Source organism: Moschus berezovskii, chromosome 6 (assembly GCF_049115385.1).
Source record: "Moschus berezovskii isolate FMDL1 chromosome 6, NW_MosBer_1.0, whole genome shotgun sequence".
NCBI classification, from domain to species: domain Eukaryota; kingdom Metazoa; phylum Chordata; class Mammalia; order Artiodactyla; family Moschidae; genus Moschus; species Moschus berezovskii.
This window is the reverse complement of record NC_142465.1, coordinates 110,748,872-110,765,020: the sequence shown is the minus strand read 5'-3', so window position 1 is coordinate 110,765,020 and position 16,149 is coordinate 110,748,872. Positions and strand designations below refer to the sequence as shown.

Here is a 16,149-nt window from a genome sequence, read left to right as displayed (position 1 = left end):
GGTCAATTCCAAATACAGCAGACAAGTGGGGACTTCTGGACAAACAGCAGGGTAGGGGATGGGGTGGATGGAAAATTACTTAAGAGCGACGGGTAATTCTAGGCTAGGATTCTTGCTGCAGGCGGGCAGGTGAGGGGTGGGACATCACCTGGGGACAGGGATGGGGGGCAGGTAAGGTGGCCGGTAAGCGAGGAAGGAATTTGGCCAGATAAGAGGGCGGAGGTTTCTGGCTAAATCGAGTGACAGGATTCTTGCTAAAACTGGGCTACGCAAGTGGAGGCCTAGTTGGGAAGAGGAGTCAGAGGAGCCTGATTAAAGTGTGGTCCAGGAGAGACGGTCAGGAGCCCTGAACCCATTAAACTATAACGCTTCCACCGCAACCACAGCCCTGGTTTTGTTTGGATCTGGCGGCTACGGGGCACCTCGCACAGCGCGGTCCTTCCGTGTCTGGCATTTACTATCTAAGGGAGGGCGGGCACTGGGCGGACTCTGGGGCGCTCGGCCCGCAGCGGCCAAGCCCAGGAAACCCGGGCACAGAGAGGCACGATCTAGTGCCTCACAGAGGAGAAGTGGGTGGAGCGGGCGCGGGGGCGGGGCCGCGCGGGGGCGGGGCCGAGGGCGGGGCCGCGCGGCGACGGGAGCGGCTGCGCGCGGAGAGGGGCCAGAGGGCACGGGGGCGGGGCTGCGTGGGGGTCGCGTCTGGCCGCCGGGTAGGGCGGTGCTGGGGGCCGGGCGGCTGCTGGTGGCCCAGACCCGCGGCGCGTAGCCGGCGGAACTGACGGCTGGAGGCGGGGCCGGAGCTCCAGGCCGGGATCACCCGGGAGGCGGAGCGGGCGGCGGCGGGGGGAAGCGGCGGGCGTAACGCAGGTGAGGGCGCGGGCCTGGCTGGGACGGCGCGACGGAGAGGGGGTGTTGGGGGCGGGTCGCCAAGGGGACGGACGGAGGCGGGAGCGGCTCCGGGGGACGCCGGCCGGGAGGCACGGGCCGGCTGACTTCCGCCTCGGACGCCGACTGGCTGTGCGTCCGTCCGCTGGGTTCGGACTGGGCCTCCGTACGCGCCCTCGCCGCACCACATCCCCGACCCGGGGTCCCGGGGAACCCCGACCGGTTTGCGAGGAGGGCCCGGCTCCCGCCGCGTGGGCCTGCCCACCACCGGCCCGGCTCTCGGAACCCTCCCTTTGTGGCCGTCCCTCCCGGCCCCTGGTTGACCCCACACCGCTATAACCCTGCCCGCAGCTAGTGTGGGTGTCGGTATGCCGACACTTGCAAATTTATTGTAAAAGCAGAATTTGTGAGAGTCGGTTTGCTGTGTGTTCACTCTCCTATGAGAATCCACAGCGTTTACCAGGATTCTTTAAGTCAAAGGTAGCGTCCGCTGTCCAGGAAAAAAGTACTGTGCAAGAAGCTACGAGTTACATGTGTGACTTTAAAAGGGAAGACCGAAATTAACTTAGTAATACACTTTATTTAGCCCACTGTATATAAAGTATGGTCTTTTCAACGATGTCATCAGTATTTAAATTTTTAATGAGATATTTTCTTCGTTTTGGTCGGAAGTATGAAATTCGGTGTGTATTTTACACTTCGACTCTATTGCATTCAGACGAGCTCCATTTATTTCAGGTGCTTAGGAGCCCTGTAGTTTGTGGCCCCTATACCGGATGGCAAGTGTGAGGATCTCATTGCTGGCCTTCAGGCTCAAGTCGTACTCCTTGCCGTCAGTGGTTTTCACAGTCTGGCCAATGTCTTTTTCTGCTCCTCCTCCAAGGATGGTTTTATCATCCCTGCCCAAACCACTTGCCCTTCCCTACATACCTTTGTTCAGCTGTCCCTTCTCCCTGGGGTGCTCTCCCTGCCCTCTCTCCCAGGCCTGGTAGGGAGGCACAGCTTCTGCCAAGAGCTTTTCCAGACTCCCTGACCCCAGCAGGGGTTTGTCACTTGCTCCTTCCTCATTGTCCCTTAGCACTGGGTTCACAGCTGGATTAGAGCATTAACACCTGCTGTTTAATTGTTTTCCAGGCTGTCTTCACAGCCAGCGTAGGGTCTTATTCTTCTTCGTTGTGGTCATGACCAGTGCTTGATAGTTGATCAGCCCTTGTTAGCAGACAGAATGAGTAAAAGCTCTGGACACCTGTACTCAGGCTCTCAGTTCTTCGACAGACCTGCTGCTTCCTTGCCTGGGGGCTTTGTGCCTGTTGCACCCCCTGGTGCATGGACAGACACACATTAGGTGGGTGACTGACCATGAGAAGTGCATCTCAGGATGAGCACAGAACGTACCTTCTTTCTGCCTTTTCTCCCTCTCTGTCTTACAGGTGGGAAAACTGACATACTGAACTAAGCTAGGATGCCCAGCAGAACTGTGTCAGTGTAAATGCAGAGGGGCAGGGGTGGGGATGGTTTGGGATCAGTTGGCTCTACTTTGGTCACTTGATGGTGGGAAGAGAGGTGGGGAGGTGAGGAGTTACTCCGAGAATCCTGATGAGGGTGCTCGGCAGGCTCAGGTATAGGAAGCTGAGGTGTTCACCACTGGAGAAAAGCTTGGAGAGCAGACTGATTATCTCAGACCAGGAAGAGTGCTGGCCTGGAAAGGGTAGGAGAGAACAAGCTGGGTGGAAGGAAAAGTGGGGGAAGCCAGCAGAGGGCGAGAAGGAGTAAGCTCCAGCATGGTGAGGATATTGGTGTGAAGCATTGAGCATAACCACTTTTCAGAGGGCAGTGCCATTCTCAGTCTGTGGGATGAGAAGTGGAAAGAATCAGAGGTTCAGAGAAGGCAAGCAACTTACCCAGGTCACACAGGACTTGAAGCTCAAACAAAGCCTCCTAAACCCACCCTGGCCTTACTTACCCAGCCCCACTCACACTTCTGTTGCCACCTAGGAGAGCAGGTCTGGGGCACAGTACCAGGCTGATTAATGTCTTCTTCACGGTCTTCTACCAAGGGGCCGTGATTAGGCCTATTTATAGGGGCTTGGTGCCTTAATATTCTACCCGATGCCTCTCTTGCCAATCACATCAGTGCCGTCTGCAGTGCGATTGCTGCTTTGGTGGCACCAGGGAGCTGAGTTAATTAAAGCCAGTATAAATAGACTTGACTCTGCCCTCCTCTTGCAGTCTGAAGGAGGGTTTTTCCTTCCTGTCCACCCGCCGTGTGTCCCTCCTTCCTCCTGCCTCCCCCCACCCCACGCCCAGCTCTAATCTGGGAGAGCAGAGCCCGGACGTCTCTGCCTCCCACCATGGCCTGTCCTTTCTCGGGAGCAGGTCCCAGGGACCAGAAAGGGAAGAACCCAGAGTCCATATTTTCTGTGCTCTTGGCAGAACCGGTACCATTTGCTATTACCCGGCAGTAGACACAGGCAATTCCCCACTCCCCCGCAATCCATCCCTCTTTTTCACTCCGCAGCCACAGTTTCTTTATTGTTCATCCAGGCTTGGGAGGTTGAGGTGAGATGAGGTAGGGCAGGGGCACCTAGCTGGGTACCATGTACCCACCTTGTGGCAGCCAGTCAGAGCTCTCTGAATGCCTGTGTCATTCTCTGGTCCTTAAGTTTCCTTTGTTCACTCAACCAGCATTGACAGAAGAGCAGCTCCTGGGAGCCCCCCGACTGCCACCCAGGCTGAAGCCGTGCAGACCATTGGGACGCAGGGCTGTGTGTGTGCTCTTCTCCCGCACCTGGCCCTGTGCCAGGTGGGTGTGGGCAAGTATTTGGGGGTCCTGATGCTCCCTTCTCTCCCCCCAGGCACCATGACCCCCACGGGGACCCAGCATTCCTTGGCCGGTCAGACCTATGCAGTGCCCCTCATTCAGCCAGACCTGCGGCGAGAGGAGGCCATCCAGCAGGTGGCGGATGCCCTGCAGTACCTACAGAAGGTCTCCGGAGACATCTTCAGCAGGTGGGTGCTGCTCCTTGGCCCGGGCAGTCGTCTCTCCAGTTCCAAAGGCACCCTCTCGGAGCACCTCTGTGGTGACTCTCGGTCCTGAGGGGGACCCAGCTGGCTTCCCTGTGCCCAGGGGGCCAAGCTGGGTGCCCTGCTTAGAACTTTTTCTTGTAAGTGCTCACTCTTTACCGTCCCGCTTAGCCCTGGGGTTCCCCATGCAACCACGGGCCCTGGCGGTCGTATGACTCTCCCAACTGCTCTTCCCTTGCTGGGGGGCGCTGTTCCTTTGCCTGTTCTGCCAGTCAGCCCATGGTTGGTTATCCAGCATTTCTTGTGTGAAGGCTCTGGGCCCTTTAATAAGGCAGCATCCTTGCCCAGCTGGAGGGTCCCCTCCAGCAGCAGAGACAGACTCTAAGTATCAGCGGGGTGTTAGTTACAGCTGTGGTAAAACCAGTCTCTGCTGTCTTGTAACACCTAATATTTGTATCCCATTAACCGTGTGCCACCCTTGACCTGAGTGTGTTCACTCATTCAGCATTCTCAACAGCTTTTTTTTTTTTTTTTAATATGTATTTATTTATTTGGCTGCGCTGGGTCTTAGTTGCAGCATGTGGGATCTAGTTCTCTGACCAGGGATTGAACTCAGACCCTCTGCACTGGGAGCACAGTCTTAGCCCCTGGACCACCAGAGAAATCCCTCAACAACTTTTTGTTTGAGCTTCTGTTATTAACACTTTTGTTAATGAGGAAACTCTGGCAGAAGGGTCAGAAGACTTGCCTGAGTGGTGGAACTAGGTGTCACACCCAGGGGGGCTCCAGGCTCTGGAATTACCCCTGTCTCTGTGATAGGAGGCCTGATTTGGTCTGCAGGGTCAGAGAAGACATAGGTGAGGAAAAGCCAGACCGGTGGAAGGGGAGATCGTGAGTGGGTAGGTTGGGGGGAAACCTTCAAGAAAGGAGGAAGGGCGTGAGCTAAAGTGGAGAGGGGCCTGAGTAGAAGCCAGTGTGGCTGGAGCAAGGGGCTCCGTGAGGCTGGCGAGGTGGCCTCGGCTCCTCAGCGACCCTGGGTGGGGGTGGTGGCCGTCTGTGCCCCGAGCGCTGGTCCAGTTCAGCTCCCAGGCTCTTGTGATTTGTCATTCATTGTTGGCTGAACGTGTGTGCATGGTGTTTGCTGTTTTCTGCAAAGTTTCCCCAGTTTTGTCCTGTGTAAGGTCCTCTTTCTCTGGCCATGAGCAAGCTAAGGTGGGCTGGCGCTTCTCCTTCCTGGGTGCCCACATTGTGCTTCCCTGGCTGGAGTATTTGACCGCCTGACTCAGGTCCCTGTCCTGGCCAAGTCTCCCCCACTGTCCCCTGCTCGTATCCCAGACCAGGAACCCCCACCGCTGCAGCGTGCAGTCTCCTCCTCCACCGACTGGAACCCCACCTCTTCCCAGAAGCCTTCCCCAGTGAGGGCAGAAAATGGGGTCATTGTCTCCAGATGGAGAGTCCCAGTGTTAGATCCACTTGACTCTTCTGCCTCTGAGGTGTCCTCTAATGCACCTGGCTGCCCCAGGCCTCTCCAGGATGTGAATGTAACCGAGAGCGGGGCCTCATTAAGGGGGTTGACTTTGGAGCGGACTTTCTGGCTTCAGTGTGTCTTCCCCATTTGCTTGCTCTTAATCTCCCTATAAAGCCTCAGTGTTCCCATCCATAAAATGGCAGTGATAATGGTGCCTTCCTCAGAGGATCATTGTTAAGATGAAATGAATTGAAACTTACAAAGGGACCAAAGTGCCTGGTATATAGTAAGCATCCTGTGAATGTTCACTCTTGTTATCTAGTAACATCATCTCTGCTCGTTTGCCACCTGTGCTAGCCCTCTATTACCTGTTGTCAGTAGTTATAGAAAGTGTTAGGTGCTAAATATATCCAGGGATCACCTAAGCAAGAGGACACAAGCCTTTAAAAGCCACTAGTGCCAGATTTTGGTCACCCCATGCCTCGTGATGAAACAGTCCATCAGAGATACTTGTGTTTCCTCTCCAGGACCGTGACTGCACGCCTGCCTGTCTGTAAGAGGAGCATTGGATTCTTAGCATGCTTTCCTTTCCCTTCCTGTAGACATTTCCAGGTTCCTCTGCTCCTGGATGGGAGAAGCAGAGGGCAGGAAGGCCATGTCACATGGAGGGGTGGTAGGCTCATTGAGGCCCAGGGCTGGCAGGGTGCTCCCCTAAACGGCCGACTTCCGGGTGCCCCTGCCCCCTCTCCCAGCAGGCACCCAGCATTCGGGACTGAGGGATACCGATGATGCGTGGCTACATGGTCCCTGTGCTCAGGGGTGGCATCATCTCGGAGTGGAGAGCCATTGGCTGAGCTGATTCTGAGCCGTGTAGCATGCACTGTGTGGGCGCCTGGGCATCCAGAGGAGAGAGAAGCAAGACTTGGCAGCACATTTATCAGTTAGATTCCCCAAACCAACTGAAGCAAAAGTAACCAGTCTGCAGAGCAGGCTGTGGAGTTGCAGGGCTCAGTGATGTCGTGAGGACCCGGTTTGCTTTCATCCCGTCCCTGCTTGCTGCCTCTGGGTTGGCCCCACTCCCAGACAGGCCTCACTCCGGCAAGGTGACTAGTGAGCCTACAGCTCGGGTCCAGCAGGAAAGAGCACCTCCCCAGAAGCCTTGGCCTCACGGCGGTCCCAGAGCCATGGCTGGGGTGGAGTGGGGGTGACACAGCGGCTGGCTCAGCCCTTGGTCATATGCCTAACCCCCAGCCCTAGGGTTTAAACCAAAATGTGGGGACCAGGCCTGTGGGAGCAATGGCATCCCTGGTGGAGACTGGCTGTGATGAAATTAGGGAGCAGATGGTCACAGGAACATGACCTCCTGCTCCCGTGTCAGGGAAGGCCTCCTGAAGGGGGGGCCACATGGGGCAGGTTCTGCTGAGGGTGGGGAATGCGGCCCGTGGCCCTCTGCTGGGACCTGGAAAGGAGCGCCAGGGGCTTGAGGCCTGCCTGGAGGGTGGTGCCCCGGGCAGCAGGGGCCTGAGCACCCCGGCCCAGAGGCCAATGTCCCTGCAGTCCGCTCCTTCACTGCAGGATGGGGTGAAAGTCAGCCCCCACGTTTGGGCCCCCACCCCCGAGCCCTTCTCATGTCCCCACAATGCTGGGACAGTCCCTGGTGGGAGGAGTGGGTGAGGGAACAGCAGGGCCACGGCAGGGCCGTGAGGGCTTCTCCCAGCTGGATGGGGCTTTAAGCTTGAGTCCAGGGTTTTGGGAGGCTTGACGGGTCTGAGCAGGAAGTGATGGGACAGAGAGCTGGGAGGGGTCATCAGGCAGCTGCACAGGGACCAAGGAAGGGGCTGCGGAGCAGGCGGGCGGGTCAGAGACCCTTCAAAGGGGATTGTGGCAGGACATGGTGACAGAGTGGGAGTGAGGTCGGGGGGAGGGAGGGGGCGGGGACGACAGGGAGAGGGGGTGCTGTGCCCCACCTCCAGCCCCCAGCCACCTGCGGGCCTGAGGTTCTTCTGTCCTTGTGGGCTTTTGCAGTGTGACCCCCACTTGGAATCGCTCCCCGTGAACGTACTCCTCTTGCAGAGAAGAACCCCTCCCCTCCCCTCCCTTCAGGCCCAGGCCCAGCCCTCGGCCCCCTTGGAGCCTGTGCCCAGCTCTGCAGGCAGGTGAGCTCATGGGGTATTAGCATTCTGAGCCGGGTCCTTCTCAGCTCTGCTGTGCCGCAGCCAAGTCTGCAGAGCTGGAGAGAATGACAAGGACTTCGCGGGCGCCTGGACCGCTCATCACAGCCCCTCCCCGGCCTGTCCTCCTGCTTAGCAGACCTCCCGCCCTCACCTGCCCCTCGTCACCTGGGAGATGCAAGCCCCAAAATAGCTACCCAGAGACGTCACCTGCTCCACATGACTTAGATGACGTGCAGAGGGGCTGCAGAAGTGGAGTGGACTGCGTGAACAGCGGGTTTAGAGACGGCCCTTCCCAGAAGCCCCAGCCTGACCGCTTGCCCTCTGCAGAGCTTTCCCTTGTCTTTTCTTCCTCTCCTCCCCGCCCAGCTCCCCTCCCTTCTCTTCCTCCTCACTTCCTCCTTCCTCTCCCCTCCTCCATGCTCCCCTCCTCCCCGCTGATTGGCACCTGGTGCCTCCCAGGGTTAGAAGGCCTCAATCAGCCGCCTGCATAATTAGCAGATCGTTCTTAATTACCCCAGCAAGTGGAGAAGATTCAGGGTAAAGCAAGAGCTGCTCAGAGGGCTGATGGGAGTGGGGGTGGGGTGGCCAGAGAGGAGAGGGGAGCGGCAGTTAGGGCTGGGGGTCTTCCCCCGCCCCCCCCCTACAGCTGACTAGTGTGATGCTGGGAGCAGCAGCAGCCCCAAGGGGGCCCTGGGCCTGCCTGGCTTCATAGGCAATCTCCAGAGAGGGTTGTGGGGATCAGCTTCAGTTTCAGAGGCAATCCAGGTGCTGTCCTGGCCCCCTGGGGGCCTCGTTGACCTTGATCCCCTCACGCCCCAGGCCCTGGCAGAGGAACCCTCTGCTCTCCACAGTTCTCCCTTGCAGTGTGTCATGTCCTTGTCTGGAGTCTGGAATGTTCTTCTCTGGGTCTACTCAGCACTGCCTGGGGCCCCTCACCCCACCCAGTCTGTGGGCGGTCCAGGCAGACGTTGACCGTGTTCTGGGGACTTGTCGGCTTGTCTGGGTCATGAGACACACATCACTGACTTTGACCTTTACGACAGTTCTGCGATTTAAAAGGTACCAGCCTTGCTTCTTAGCTGAAAAAGGTGGGACATGGACCAGTTAAGTGACCTGCCTGCGACCACACTGCTGCTGTCCCCAAGGCTTGGGGACATGGCAGTTGTCTGTCTCCTTGGGAGCAGGCGTGTGTTGCCCGATTCCTCTCTGCCCCAGGCTCTGAGCAGATCCCTGCTGGGGTCCTGGTGACGCTGGGGACGCAGCTGCAGGGATGAGCCTGGAAGCTGAGCCCTGGGGCCCGAATGAGGAACCAACAAGCCGCCCTCGTGGCGCCGTGCTGTTCGCAGTGGATGCTGCTGATCAGTCCTGGCTCTCAGGCCCGCCCCACATGGCCCCGCAGGCCTTCCCAGCACTGCCTTCCAGCCTGTCCCTGCCAGTCAGGAGAGATGACCCGCCAGCTGAAACCTCCTCTCGCCCTTGGTCTGAGATTGGGCTGCCTGGGGCCTTTGTCAACAAGCAGGACATTACTTAGATAAGAATAGAACCCTGGGAATTTCATCTTCCATCCTGTCCCTCCCAGGAATCTACCCCGGAGCACCCTGACAGTGGGCATCTGGCTGGAGTCTGATGGCTTCCCAGGCCAGGCAGTGGTTTACGAGGATGTTCTCCTCTGCAGCACTGAGGTCTGCATCCATGTCACACACACTGCGCCCCCGCCACGGACTCTGATGCATCCCCACTCTCTGCAGTGACGATTACTTTCCTAGTGACAGCACTTGAGGTCTTCTGGTATCGGAAGGGAGTTACAGTCTCAGTCATCTCGTCATCTCATCTTTACGGGGACGTTTTCCTCTGCAGCACTGAGGTCTATGTCCATGTCACACCCACTGCCCCCCCACCACGGACTCTCATGAACCCCACTCTCTGCAGTGATGAGTGCTTTCCCACCTGATAGCACTTGAGGTGGTCTGGTATTGGAAGGGAGTTGCATTCTCAAAGTCATCTCATCTTTAGACCGAACGTCCTTCACTTACTTTGTATGACATGAGCTTCTCACTCCTCACCCTCCTCTGGACGTTCGTTCCCTCGTCACTTCTTACTCAGCCGCTGTGTTCTGTGTCAGGCGCTGTCCCAGGTGCTAGCGCTGCAACCATGACTCAGGCAGAGCCTGTACCACGGAAGGGAATTCCGGGTCCTCTTAACGTGTGGACCCGGTTTGAAGGGGACACGGCTGTGGGTGAGTGGGGTGTCCAGGAGATGAGCCCATGAGTCCAGGGTTCTCCTTCCTCTGCCGTGGCTCCAAGAGAGTGGACGTCCCGTGTGTTGAAAGAAGGTGGGAGAGGAACATGGTGCTGTGTGCTCCACAGACTCACTTCCTTGGTCGAGGCTGCCGTTAGCGCCTGGGTGGCCACAGTCGTCAGGTCCTCCTTCACCTGAACTCCTGCTCAACCTCTATTCCCCGTGTTTGTACACTTGGCTTTCTAAACCTGAGTGCTGAGCTTCACGGTCTTTCTGTATCAGTGTCACCTTTCCTGGCCTTTCAGCTCACATGGGTCTTGATTCCACTGTGCAGACCGTTTGGGGGCCTTCGCATTGGATATCCCAGCTTCCTAATCAAGCACTGGGTGAGCTGTGCGGGGCCCTGCCGGAGACCTTTGTTCATGACCGAAATCAGCCAGCGGTGCCCTCCGGGTGCTGTTGTTCTCTGGCTCGCTCTGATATTTCCTAAGTGTGCTCTCCTCCAGCCCCCAGCTCCATCTCATCCACAGAACTTTGTGAGCAGCCATCAGCATCCTTGCTGACTCAGGCTGCATGTGTCTAAGGTTTTTCCCCTCATACACCAGGCTAATAACCCTGTCAGAAAACGCTGTAAATTTAGAACAGTGCTGGCCCGAGGGATCCACTTCTTCCATTTCAGATTGCTCAGGACCCTGTATTTAATAATCCATTCCGGAAATTTGCCAGGGTTCACTGTTAAGCTTGATGTCTGCAACTTTGAGAAGTCAGACAGAGAACAGGCTCTGTCTGTGTCCAGTTCTGATGTCCATCCTCTACGCTGCTGTTATGTTAACTGTGAGGTTGCTTCATACCCTGGCAGCGTGGGGCTGAGCTGGGAACTAGAGGAGGTGGCCTGTGCGCAAGTACGGAACCCGTTCTCCCTGCCAGAAAGTGGGCCCAGACAGGTCACTGGTTCCATATCTCCTGGAAGGAAGCTGTGCCTCCTGTTGTGGTATGCATTGCCGCCCCACTCAGACCAGCCTGTTGAGGAAAACTAAGCTGGTTTGGGTACCTGCTTGGAGCGCATCCCCTGCGTCCCCAAGCCCCTGCACACGAGCGGCCACAGGAGTAATCAAGGAGACTTCATGAGGGGTGGAGACCCCAGGCTTGTGAAACTGGCTGATCAGGGCTGGTAAAACAGTCCTTGAGTTCCCTCGCCGTGTGGCCTCTGACCAGAGACCGCGGGCCCTTCTGCCATCCACCAACTGTGGCCATGGTCAGGGGCTGGTGTTCCTGGAGGTAGGGGGGCTCTTGGGCAGAGGACACCCTGGTGGGGTGGGCTGGGGTTCCTGGGAAGTGAGAAGAACCTTGTGCTACTGAATAGTGAAAGGGAGGCGCGTGTGCATTTCCCTTGGGGCATGTGGTGTTGGCCATTCAGTGACTGCAGAGGAGCCCTTCAGGTGCCCGGCATGGTGCCACATGCTGGGAACAGAGCCCCAAGCCCAGAAGCCCACAGGCAGGAGACACATGGTGACACGTTGTTCTTGTTCAGTTGCTAAGTCATGTCCAACTCTTTGCGACCTCATGAACTGCAGTATGTCAGGCTTCCATGTCCTTTACTATCTCCCTGAGTTTGCTCAAAGTCACATCCATGGAGTCACTGATGCCATCGAACCATCTCATCCTCTGTCACCCCCTTCTCTTGCCCTCAGTCTTTCCCAGCAACAGGGTCTTTTCCAGTGCGTTGGCTCTTCACATCAGTTCAGTGTTGACTTCTTTTAGGATTGACTGGTTTGATCTCCTTGCAGTCCAAGGGACTCTCAAAGGTCTTCTCCAGCACCACAGTTCAAAAGCATTAATTCTTCGGTGCTCAGCCTTCATGGTCCAGCTCTCACATCCCTGCATGACTACTGGAAAAACCATAGCTTTGACTCTGCAGACCTTTGTCGGCAAAATGATGTCTCTGTGATGGTGACAGGTGGCAGTGTGTAACCATAGCCAGCTAGGGGTTGGAAAGTGACAGTGAGTTTTAAACTCTGTCTCAGGGAGGCTTTGGCATGGGGCTCAGTGAATTGAAGGACCAGCCATGTGGGGAGACGGCTGGGCCATATGACAAGGCAGCGCTGGGCATATTCAGGAACTAACAGGGTACCCTGTTGCTGGAGCCCGCTAATCCTGGGAAGGGGCGGGGCAGCCCTTTGGCAGCCCAGCCACAGCTGTGAGAACCTCAGTGGGGACTAGGGTTTACCCAGAGCCGCCTGCCCTGAATCAGGCAGTTCCTGTGGACAGCTCTGGGACTGGAATCAGGACCAATCTAGCCTGTCGCTCAGCCTCGCTAAGCTCTGGTTTCCTCCATGTAAGTCATGAAGATTCTGTCTCTGCTCACCTGGGCCTGACGAAAGCCCTGGTGGATGGGCACTACATCCTTTCAGGTGGCACGTACAGGTGCTATCTTGGTGCCAGGGTGATTGCCTTTCCCTGCCCAGACCTCCAGGGAACGGAATACACTCTGTTCCCAGACCCTGCAGGTTGGATGGTCCTGATCGAGGTCACCTGGGCAGTTCAGCCCTGAAAAAACAGGTATTGCTGTTTTAAGAGCCCTTACCTGAGGGCTTCCCTGGCAGTCCAGGGTTTAAGACTGTGTTTGCACTGCAGGGGCATGGGTTCAATCCCTGCTCGGGGACTAAGATTCCGCAAGTTGTGGGGCATGGCCAAAGCAAAAAATTCAGGCACAAGCCCTTACCCGAGTCCCTATTCACCTGTTTGCTATAAGAAACAGAAGGGGGACCAGAGGCTGCAGGGGCTTGGGGAGGAGCCTCCAGCCCTGGTGATTGGTTTTTGTTTTGTTTTTTTGTTGGTGGCAGGATCTCCCAGCGAGTAGAGCTCAGCCGGAGTCAGCTGCAGGCCATCGGGGAGAGGGTGTCCTTGGCCCAGGCCAAGGTCGAGAGGATCAAGGGCAGCAAGAAGGCAATCAAGGTAGCAGACATGTGGCCCTGTCCTCTGGCTGGTCGGTGGTCCCCAAAGTCCTCTTCTTTCCCCTCTTCCCAGGCCTCCAAAGCTGCTGGGTCCCTGCTTCAGCTACCCCTCAGGTTTCCTCCTGCCCACAATCCCTCTACCCCAAACCCAGACTGGCTGGAGCTTCTCAGGCCCCAGCAGGAGTGACCAGATGCCCTATGTCCACAGGTGTTCTCCAGCGCCAAGTACCCTGCCCCCGAGCGCCTGCAGGAGTATGGCTCCATCTTCACAGGGGCCCAGGACCCCGGCCTGCAGAGGCGTCCCCGCCACAGGATCCAGAGCAAGCACCGCCCCCTGGACGAGCGGGCCCTGCAGGTCTGCGAGGGTGCCCTGCACCCTGGGGGGAACTGAGGCCCCAGAGGATTCTGACTGCTGGGGGAACGGGGGCAGTACTTTGACCTGGAGCCGAAACCTGCCTCCCTCAGTCAATCCCCATCTCCCCACGCCCCCAGGAGAAGCTGAAATTCTTCCCTGTGTGTGTGAACACCAAGCCGGAGCCTGAAGACGAGGCTGAGGAGGGGCTGGGCGGACTTCCCAGCAACATCAACTCTGTCAGCTCCCTGCTGCTCTTCAACACCACCGAGAACCTGTGAGTGGGGGGCGCGGGGACCAGGGGGCCTCCAGGCTCGGGTACAGCAGAAGTCTATGGCCCGGGAGCCAGGAGGCTCGTAAGGCCTGGGAGGCCATAATCCTAACTTGAGCTGTGGCCCTAACAATGTGAGAAGGGTGTTCCAGCCCGAGGGCTAAGCACAGGTGCCGCATCCCCTGCCCTCCACCTTCTCCAGGTACAAGAAGTATGTCTTCCTGGACCCCCTGGCTGGTGCCGTCACAAAGACCCATGTGATGCTGGGGGCCGAGACAGAGGAGAAGCTGTTCGATGCCCCTTTGTCCATCAGCAGGCGAGAGCAGCTGGAGCAGCAGGTGGATGGAGATGATGCCTGGGGCTGGGGGAGGTGTGGCCCCCGTGTTGTCTGGACCAGGGGTCTGATGGGCCCCTACTTGCCCAGCTGTGCTTGGGGGCCTGGGAGACTCTAAGGCCTGTTCCCTGGCCCCCCTCACCCTCCCAACCCACAGGTCCCGGAGAACTACTTCTACGTGCCTGACCTGGGCCAGGTACCGGACATCGACGTGCCGTCCTACCTGCCTGACCTGCCAGGCGTGGCCGACGACCTTATGTACAGCGCGGATCTGGGCCCTGGCATCGCCCCCTCTGCCCCTGGCGCCATTCCCGAGCTGCCTGCCTTCCAAACGGAGGTGGCCCAGTCCTTCAAGCCAGGTGGGCCGAGCACTGGGGACGGACTGGGGTGGGCGCTCCCCTGCTTAGCCTCTTGCCTCCGAAGCTACCTGACACCGTCTCAATTTCTGTCCCAGACCTCGAGGATGGGGTGCTGACGGCACGCCCACCGCCCCCGCCACCTCCACCGCCTCCCCCAGCTCCGGCTGTGCTGGTCAGTGCCCCCCCGCCTCCGCCCCCGCCGCAGGCCGTGGCCCCGCCAGGACAGCCCCCCAGGGGGGACGACAGCGGGGGCGCATCCCCTTCAGGTAGGGGCAGTCCTGGGGCCTGTGGGTGGGGAAGGGGTGCCTCCAACTTCTAGATCCCTGGAGGGTTTTCTGTAGCTTAAGTGGTCAATTCTAGATTTTCAGAATAGTTCTGATTTCAAAATCACATTTTCCCAAGTTCACAAAGTAGTGGTTTCAAACCGAATCTGTGGGGCCCTGAAATTCTAACCTTCAGGGTAGAGGGAGCCTGGACCCCGCATTCCCCCTGAACCAGTGACAGGGGGCTGCTAGTAACCATGGAAAATACAATGAGTCCCCGCGTGGCCCTTCAGTGGTATGTCTCCCAGGCTACCTTGGCACCCACCCTGGGTGGTGCTGGCCCACAGCCTGGCTCCGCCCCAGCAGCCTTTCTTCCTCGCACCTTCCACCCTCCAGCCCCGGTCCAAGGAGCGCCCAAGGAAGTGGTTGACCCCTCCAGTGGCCGGGCCACTCTGCTGGAGTCCATCCGCCAGGCCGGGGGCATTGGCAAGGCCAAGCTCCGCAGTGTCAAGGAGCGCAAACTGGAGAAGAAGAAGCAGAAGGAGCAGGAGCAAGGTGAGGCTGGACCCGCTGAGGGCACTCTGCCCGCATCTCCAGGGGCTGTGCAGGCCCCTCCTGCCCGGTGGTGGAGCCTGCTTAGACTTGGCCAATTGTCCAAGGAAACAGTCAGGGACTAGGCATAATTTTAGAGATGGGGACCTGGCTGCGTCCCACTTCGCAAGGCCCCTTGAGGCTCCGGGCTACGTCAGCTGTGCATCCAGTGCTGACCGATGCCATGTCTGGGCCCAAAGCAGCTGTGCTCTCTGGGTTCCAAGCCCTGAGTCACCCCAGCTGTGCTTCTGAGCACCACACGGGGACCCCGGGCAGGCTTCTCTGCCCAGTGCTGCTCCCTGTGCCCGTCTCAGGGCAGCGGTGCCTCCGCTCTTTTCCCCACCTCGGGGCAACAACTCTGCTCTGTGCCCATCTCAGGGCGGTGGCAACTCCGCTCCCTGTGCCCATCTCAGGACAGAAGCCACTCCGCTCCTCTGTGCCTATCTCAGGATGTCAGTGACTCTGTTACTCAGAGGCCACCTGCTTTCCTAGTAACACTGACCAGTGCTCCAGGAGCTGTGGTGGCCTGGTGGCTGTGGAGGGGCCAGGGTGTTGACAGTGCAGAGGACCCCATGATTGAGCCCTGGGGTGTCACATGGGCTGGATTGAGCCCACCCCAGGTCCCTTCACCTTGTCCCCATGCTTTCCCACTGCAGTGAGGGCCACCAGCCAGGGCGGGGACCTGATGTCGGACCTTTTCAACAAGCTGGCCATGAGGCGCAAAGGTAGGAAGCATGGTTTCCAGGTCTAAGGCCTGGGTGGCCTGGTACCCCAGACCAGCTCCTCACTCCAGCGTCTGCCCTCCCAGGTATCTCTGGGAAAGGACCTGGGTCCGGGGCCAGCGAGGGACCAGGGGGAGCCTTCGCCCGGATGTCAGACTCCATCCCACCCCTACCTCCCCCACAACAGCCCCCAGGCGAGGAAGACGAGGATGACTGGGAGTCCTAGGGCTCGGCTCATCCTCACCCCAGTCCCCGACTGCACCACGCCCCCGTGCAGAACAGCTGGACAGGCTCCTTGGGGGGATGGGGTCACGGAGGACTCTCCAGCTCTCTTGTTGGGATCTTCAAGGAGCAAGGAGGCTGCTGTCGGAGGCCAAACTGGGGAGAGGGGGAGGCATGGTGGCGGGGGGCTGCCCTCTGCCTGTGCTCCAGCCCCCTTCACCAGCGTGTGCTCCTCTTCCCTAGAGAGACTGCAGTAAAACAGTACATGAATCAATAAAGAAGTGATGCAAGA

At 58.2% G+C, this 16,149-nt stretch overlaps 1 protein-coding gene across 1 annotated transcript; it reads left to right on the top strand.

Moving 5' to 3' along the window:
* Positions 1-710: 710 nt before the first annotated feature.
* WASHC1 (WASH complex subunit 1) lies at positions 711-16,149 on the top strand. The gene is made up of 11 exons (XM_055395236.2): positions 711-867; positions 3,741-3,894; positions 12,633-12,744; positions 12,952-13,098; positions 13,236-13,372; positions 13,569-13,704; positions 13,858-14,059; positions 14,155-14,325; positions 14,719-14,877; positions 15,570-15,638; positions 15,722-16,149. The coding sequence occupies exons 2-11, from the start codon at positions 3,746-3,748 to the stop codon at positions 15,859-15,861; spliced, it is 1,422 nt and encodes a 473-aa protein (XP_055251211.2). The 5' UTR covers positions 711-867; positions 3,741-3,745; the 3' UTR covers positions 15,862-16,149.

Coding starts and splice junctions, on each gene's coding strand:
- WASHC1 (XM_055395236.2), top strand. CDS start 3,746: ATGACCCCCACGGGGACCCAGCATTCCTTGGCCGGTCAGACCTATGCA. Junction 13,705..13,857: donor GAGAGCAGCTGGAGCAGCAG/GTGGATGGAGAT, acceptor CCCAACCCACAG/GTCCCGGAGAACTACTTCTA. Junction 14,326..14,718: donor CGGGGGCGCATCCCCTTCAG/GTAGGGGCAGTC, acceptor TCCACCCTCCAG/CCCCGGTCCAAGGAGCGCCC.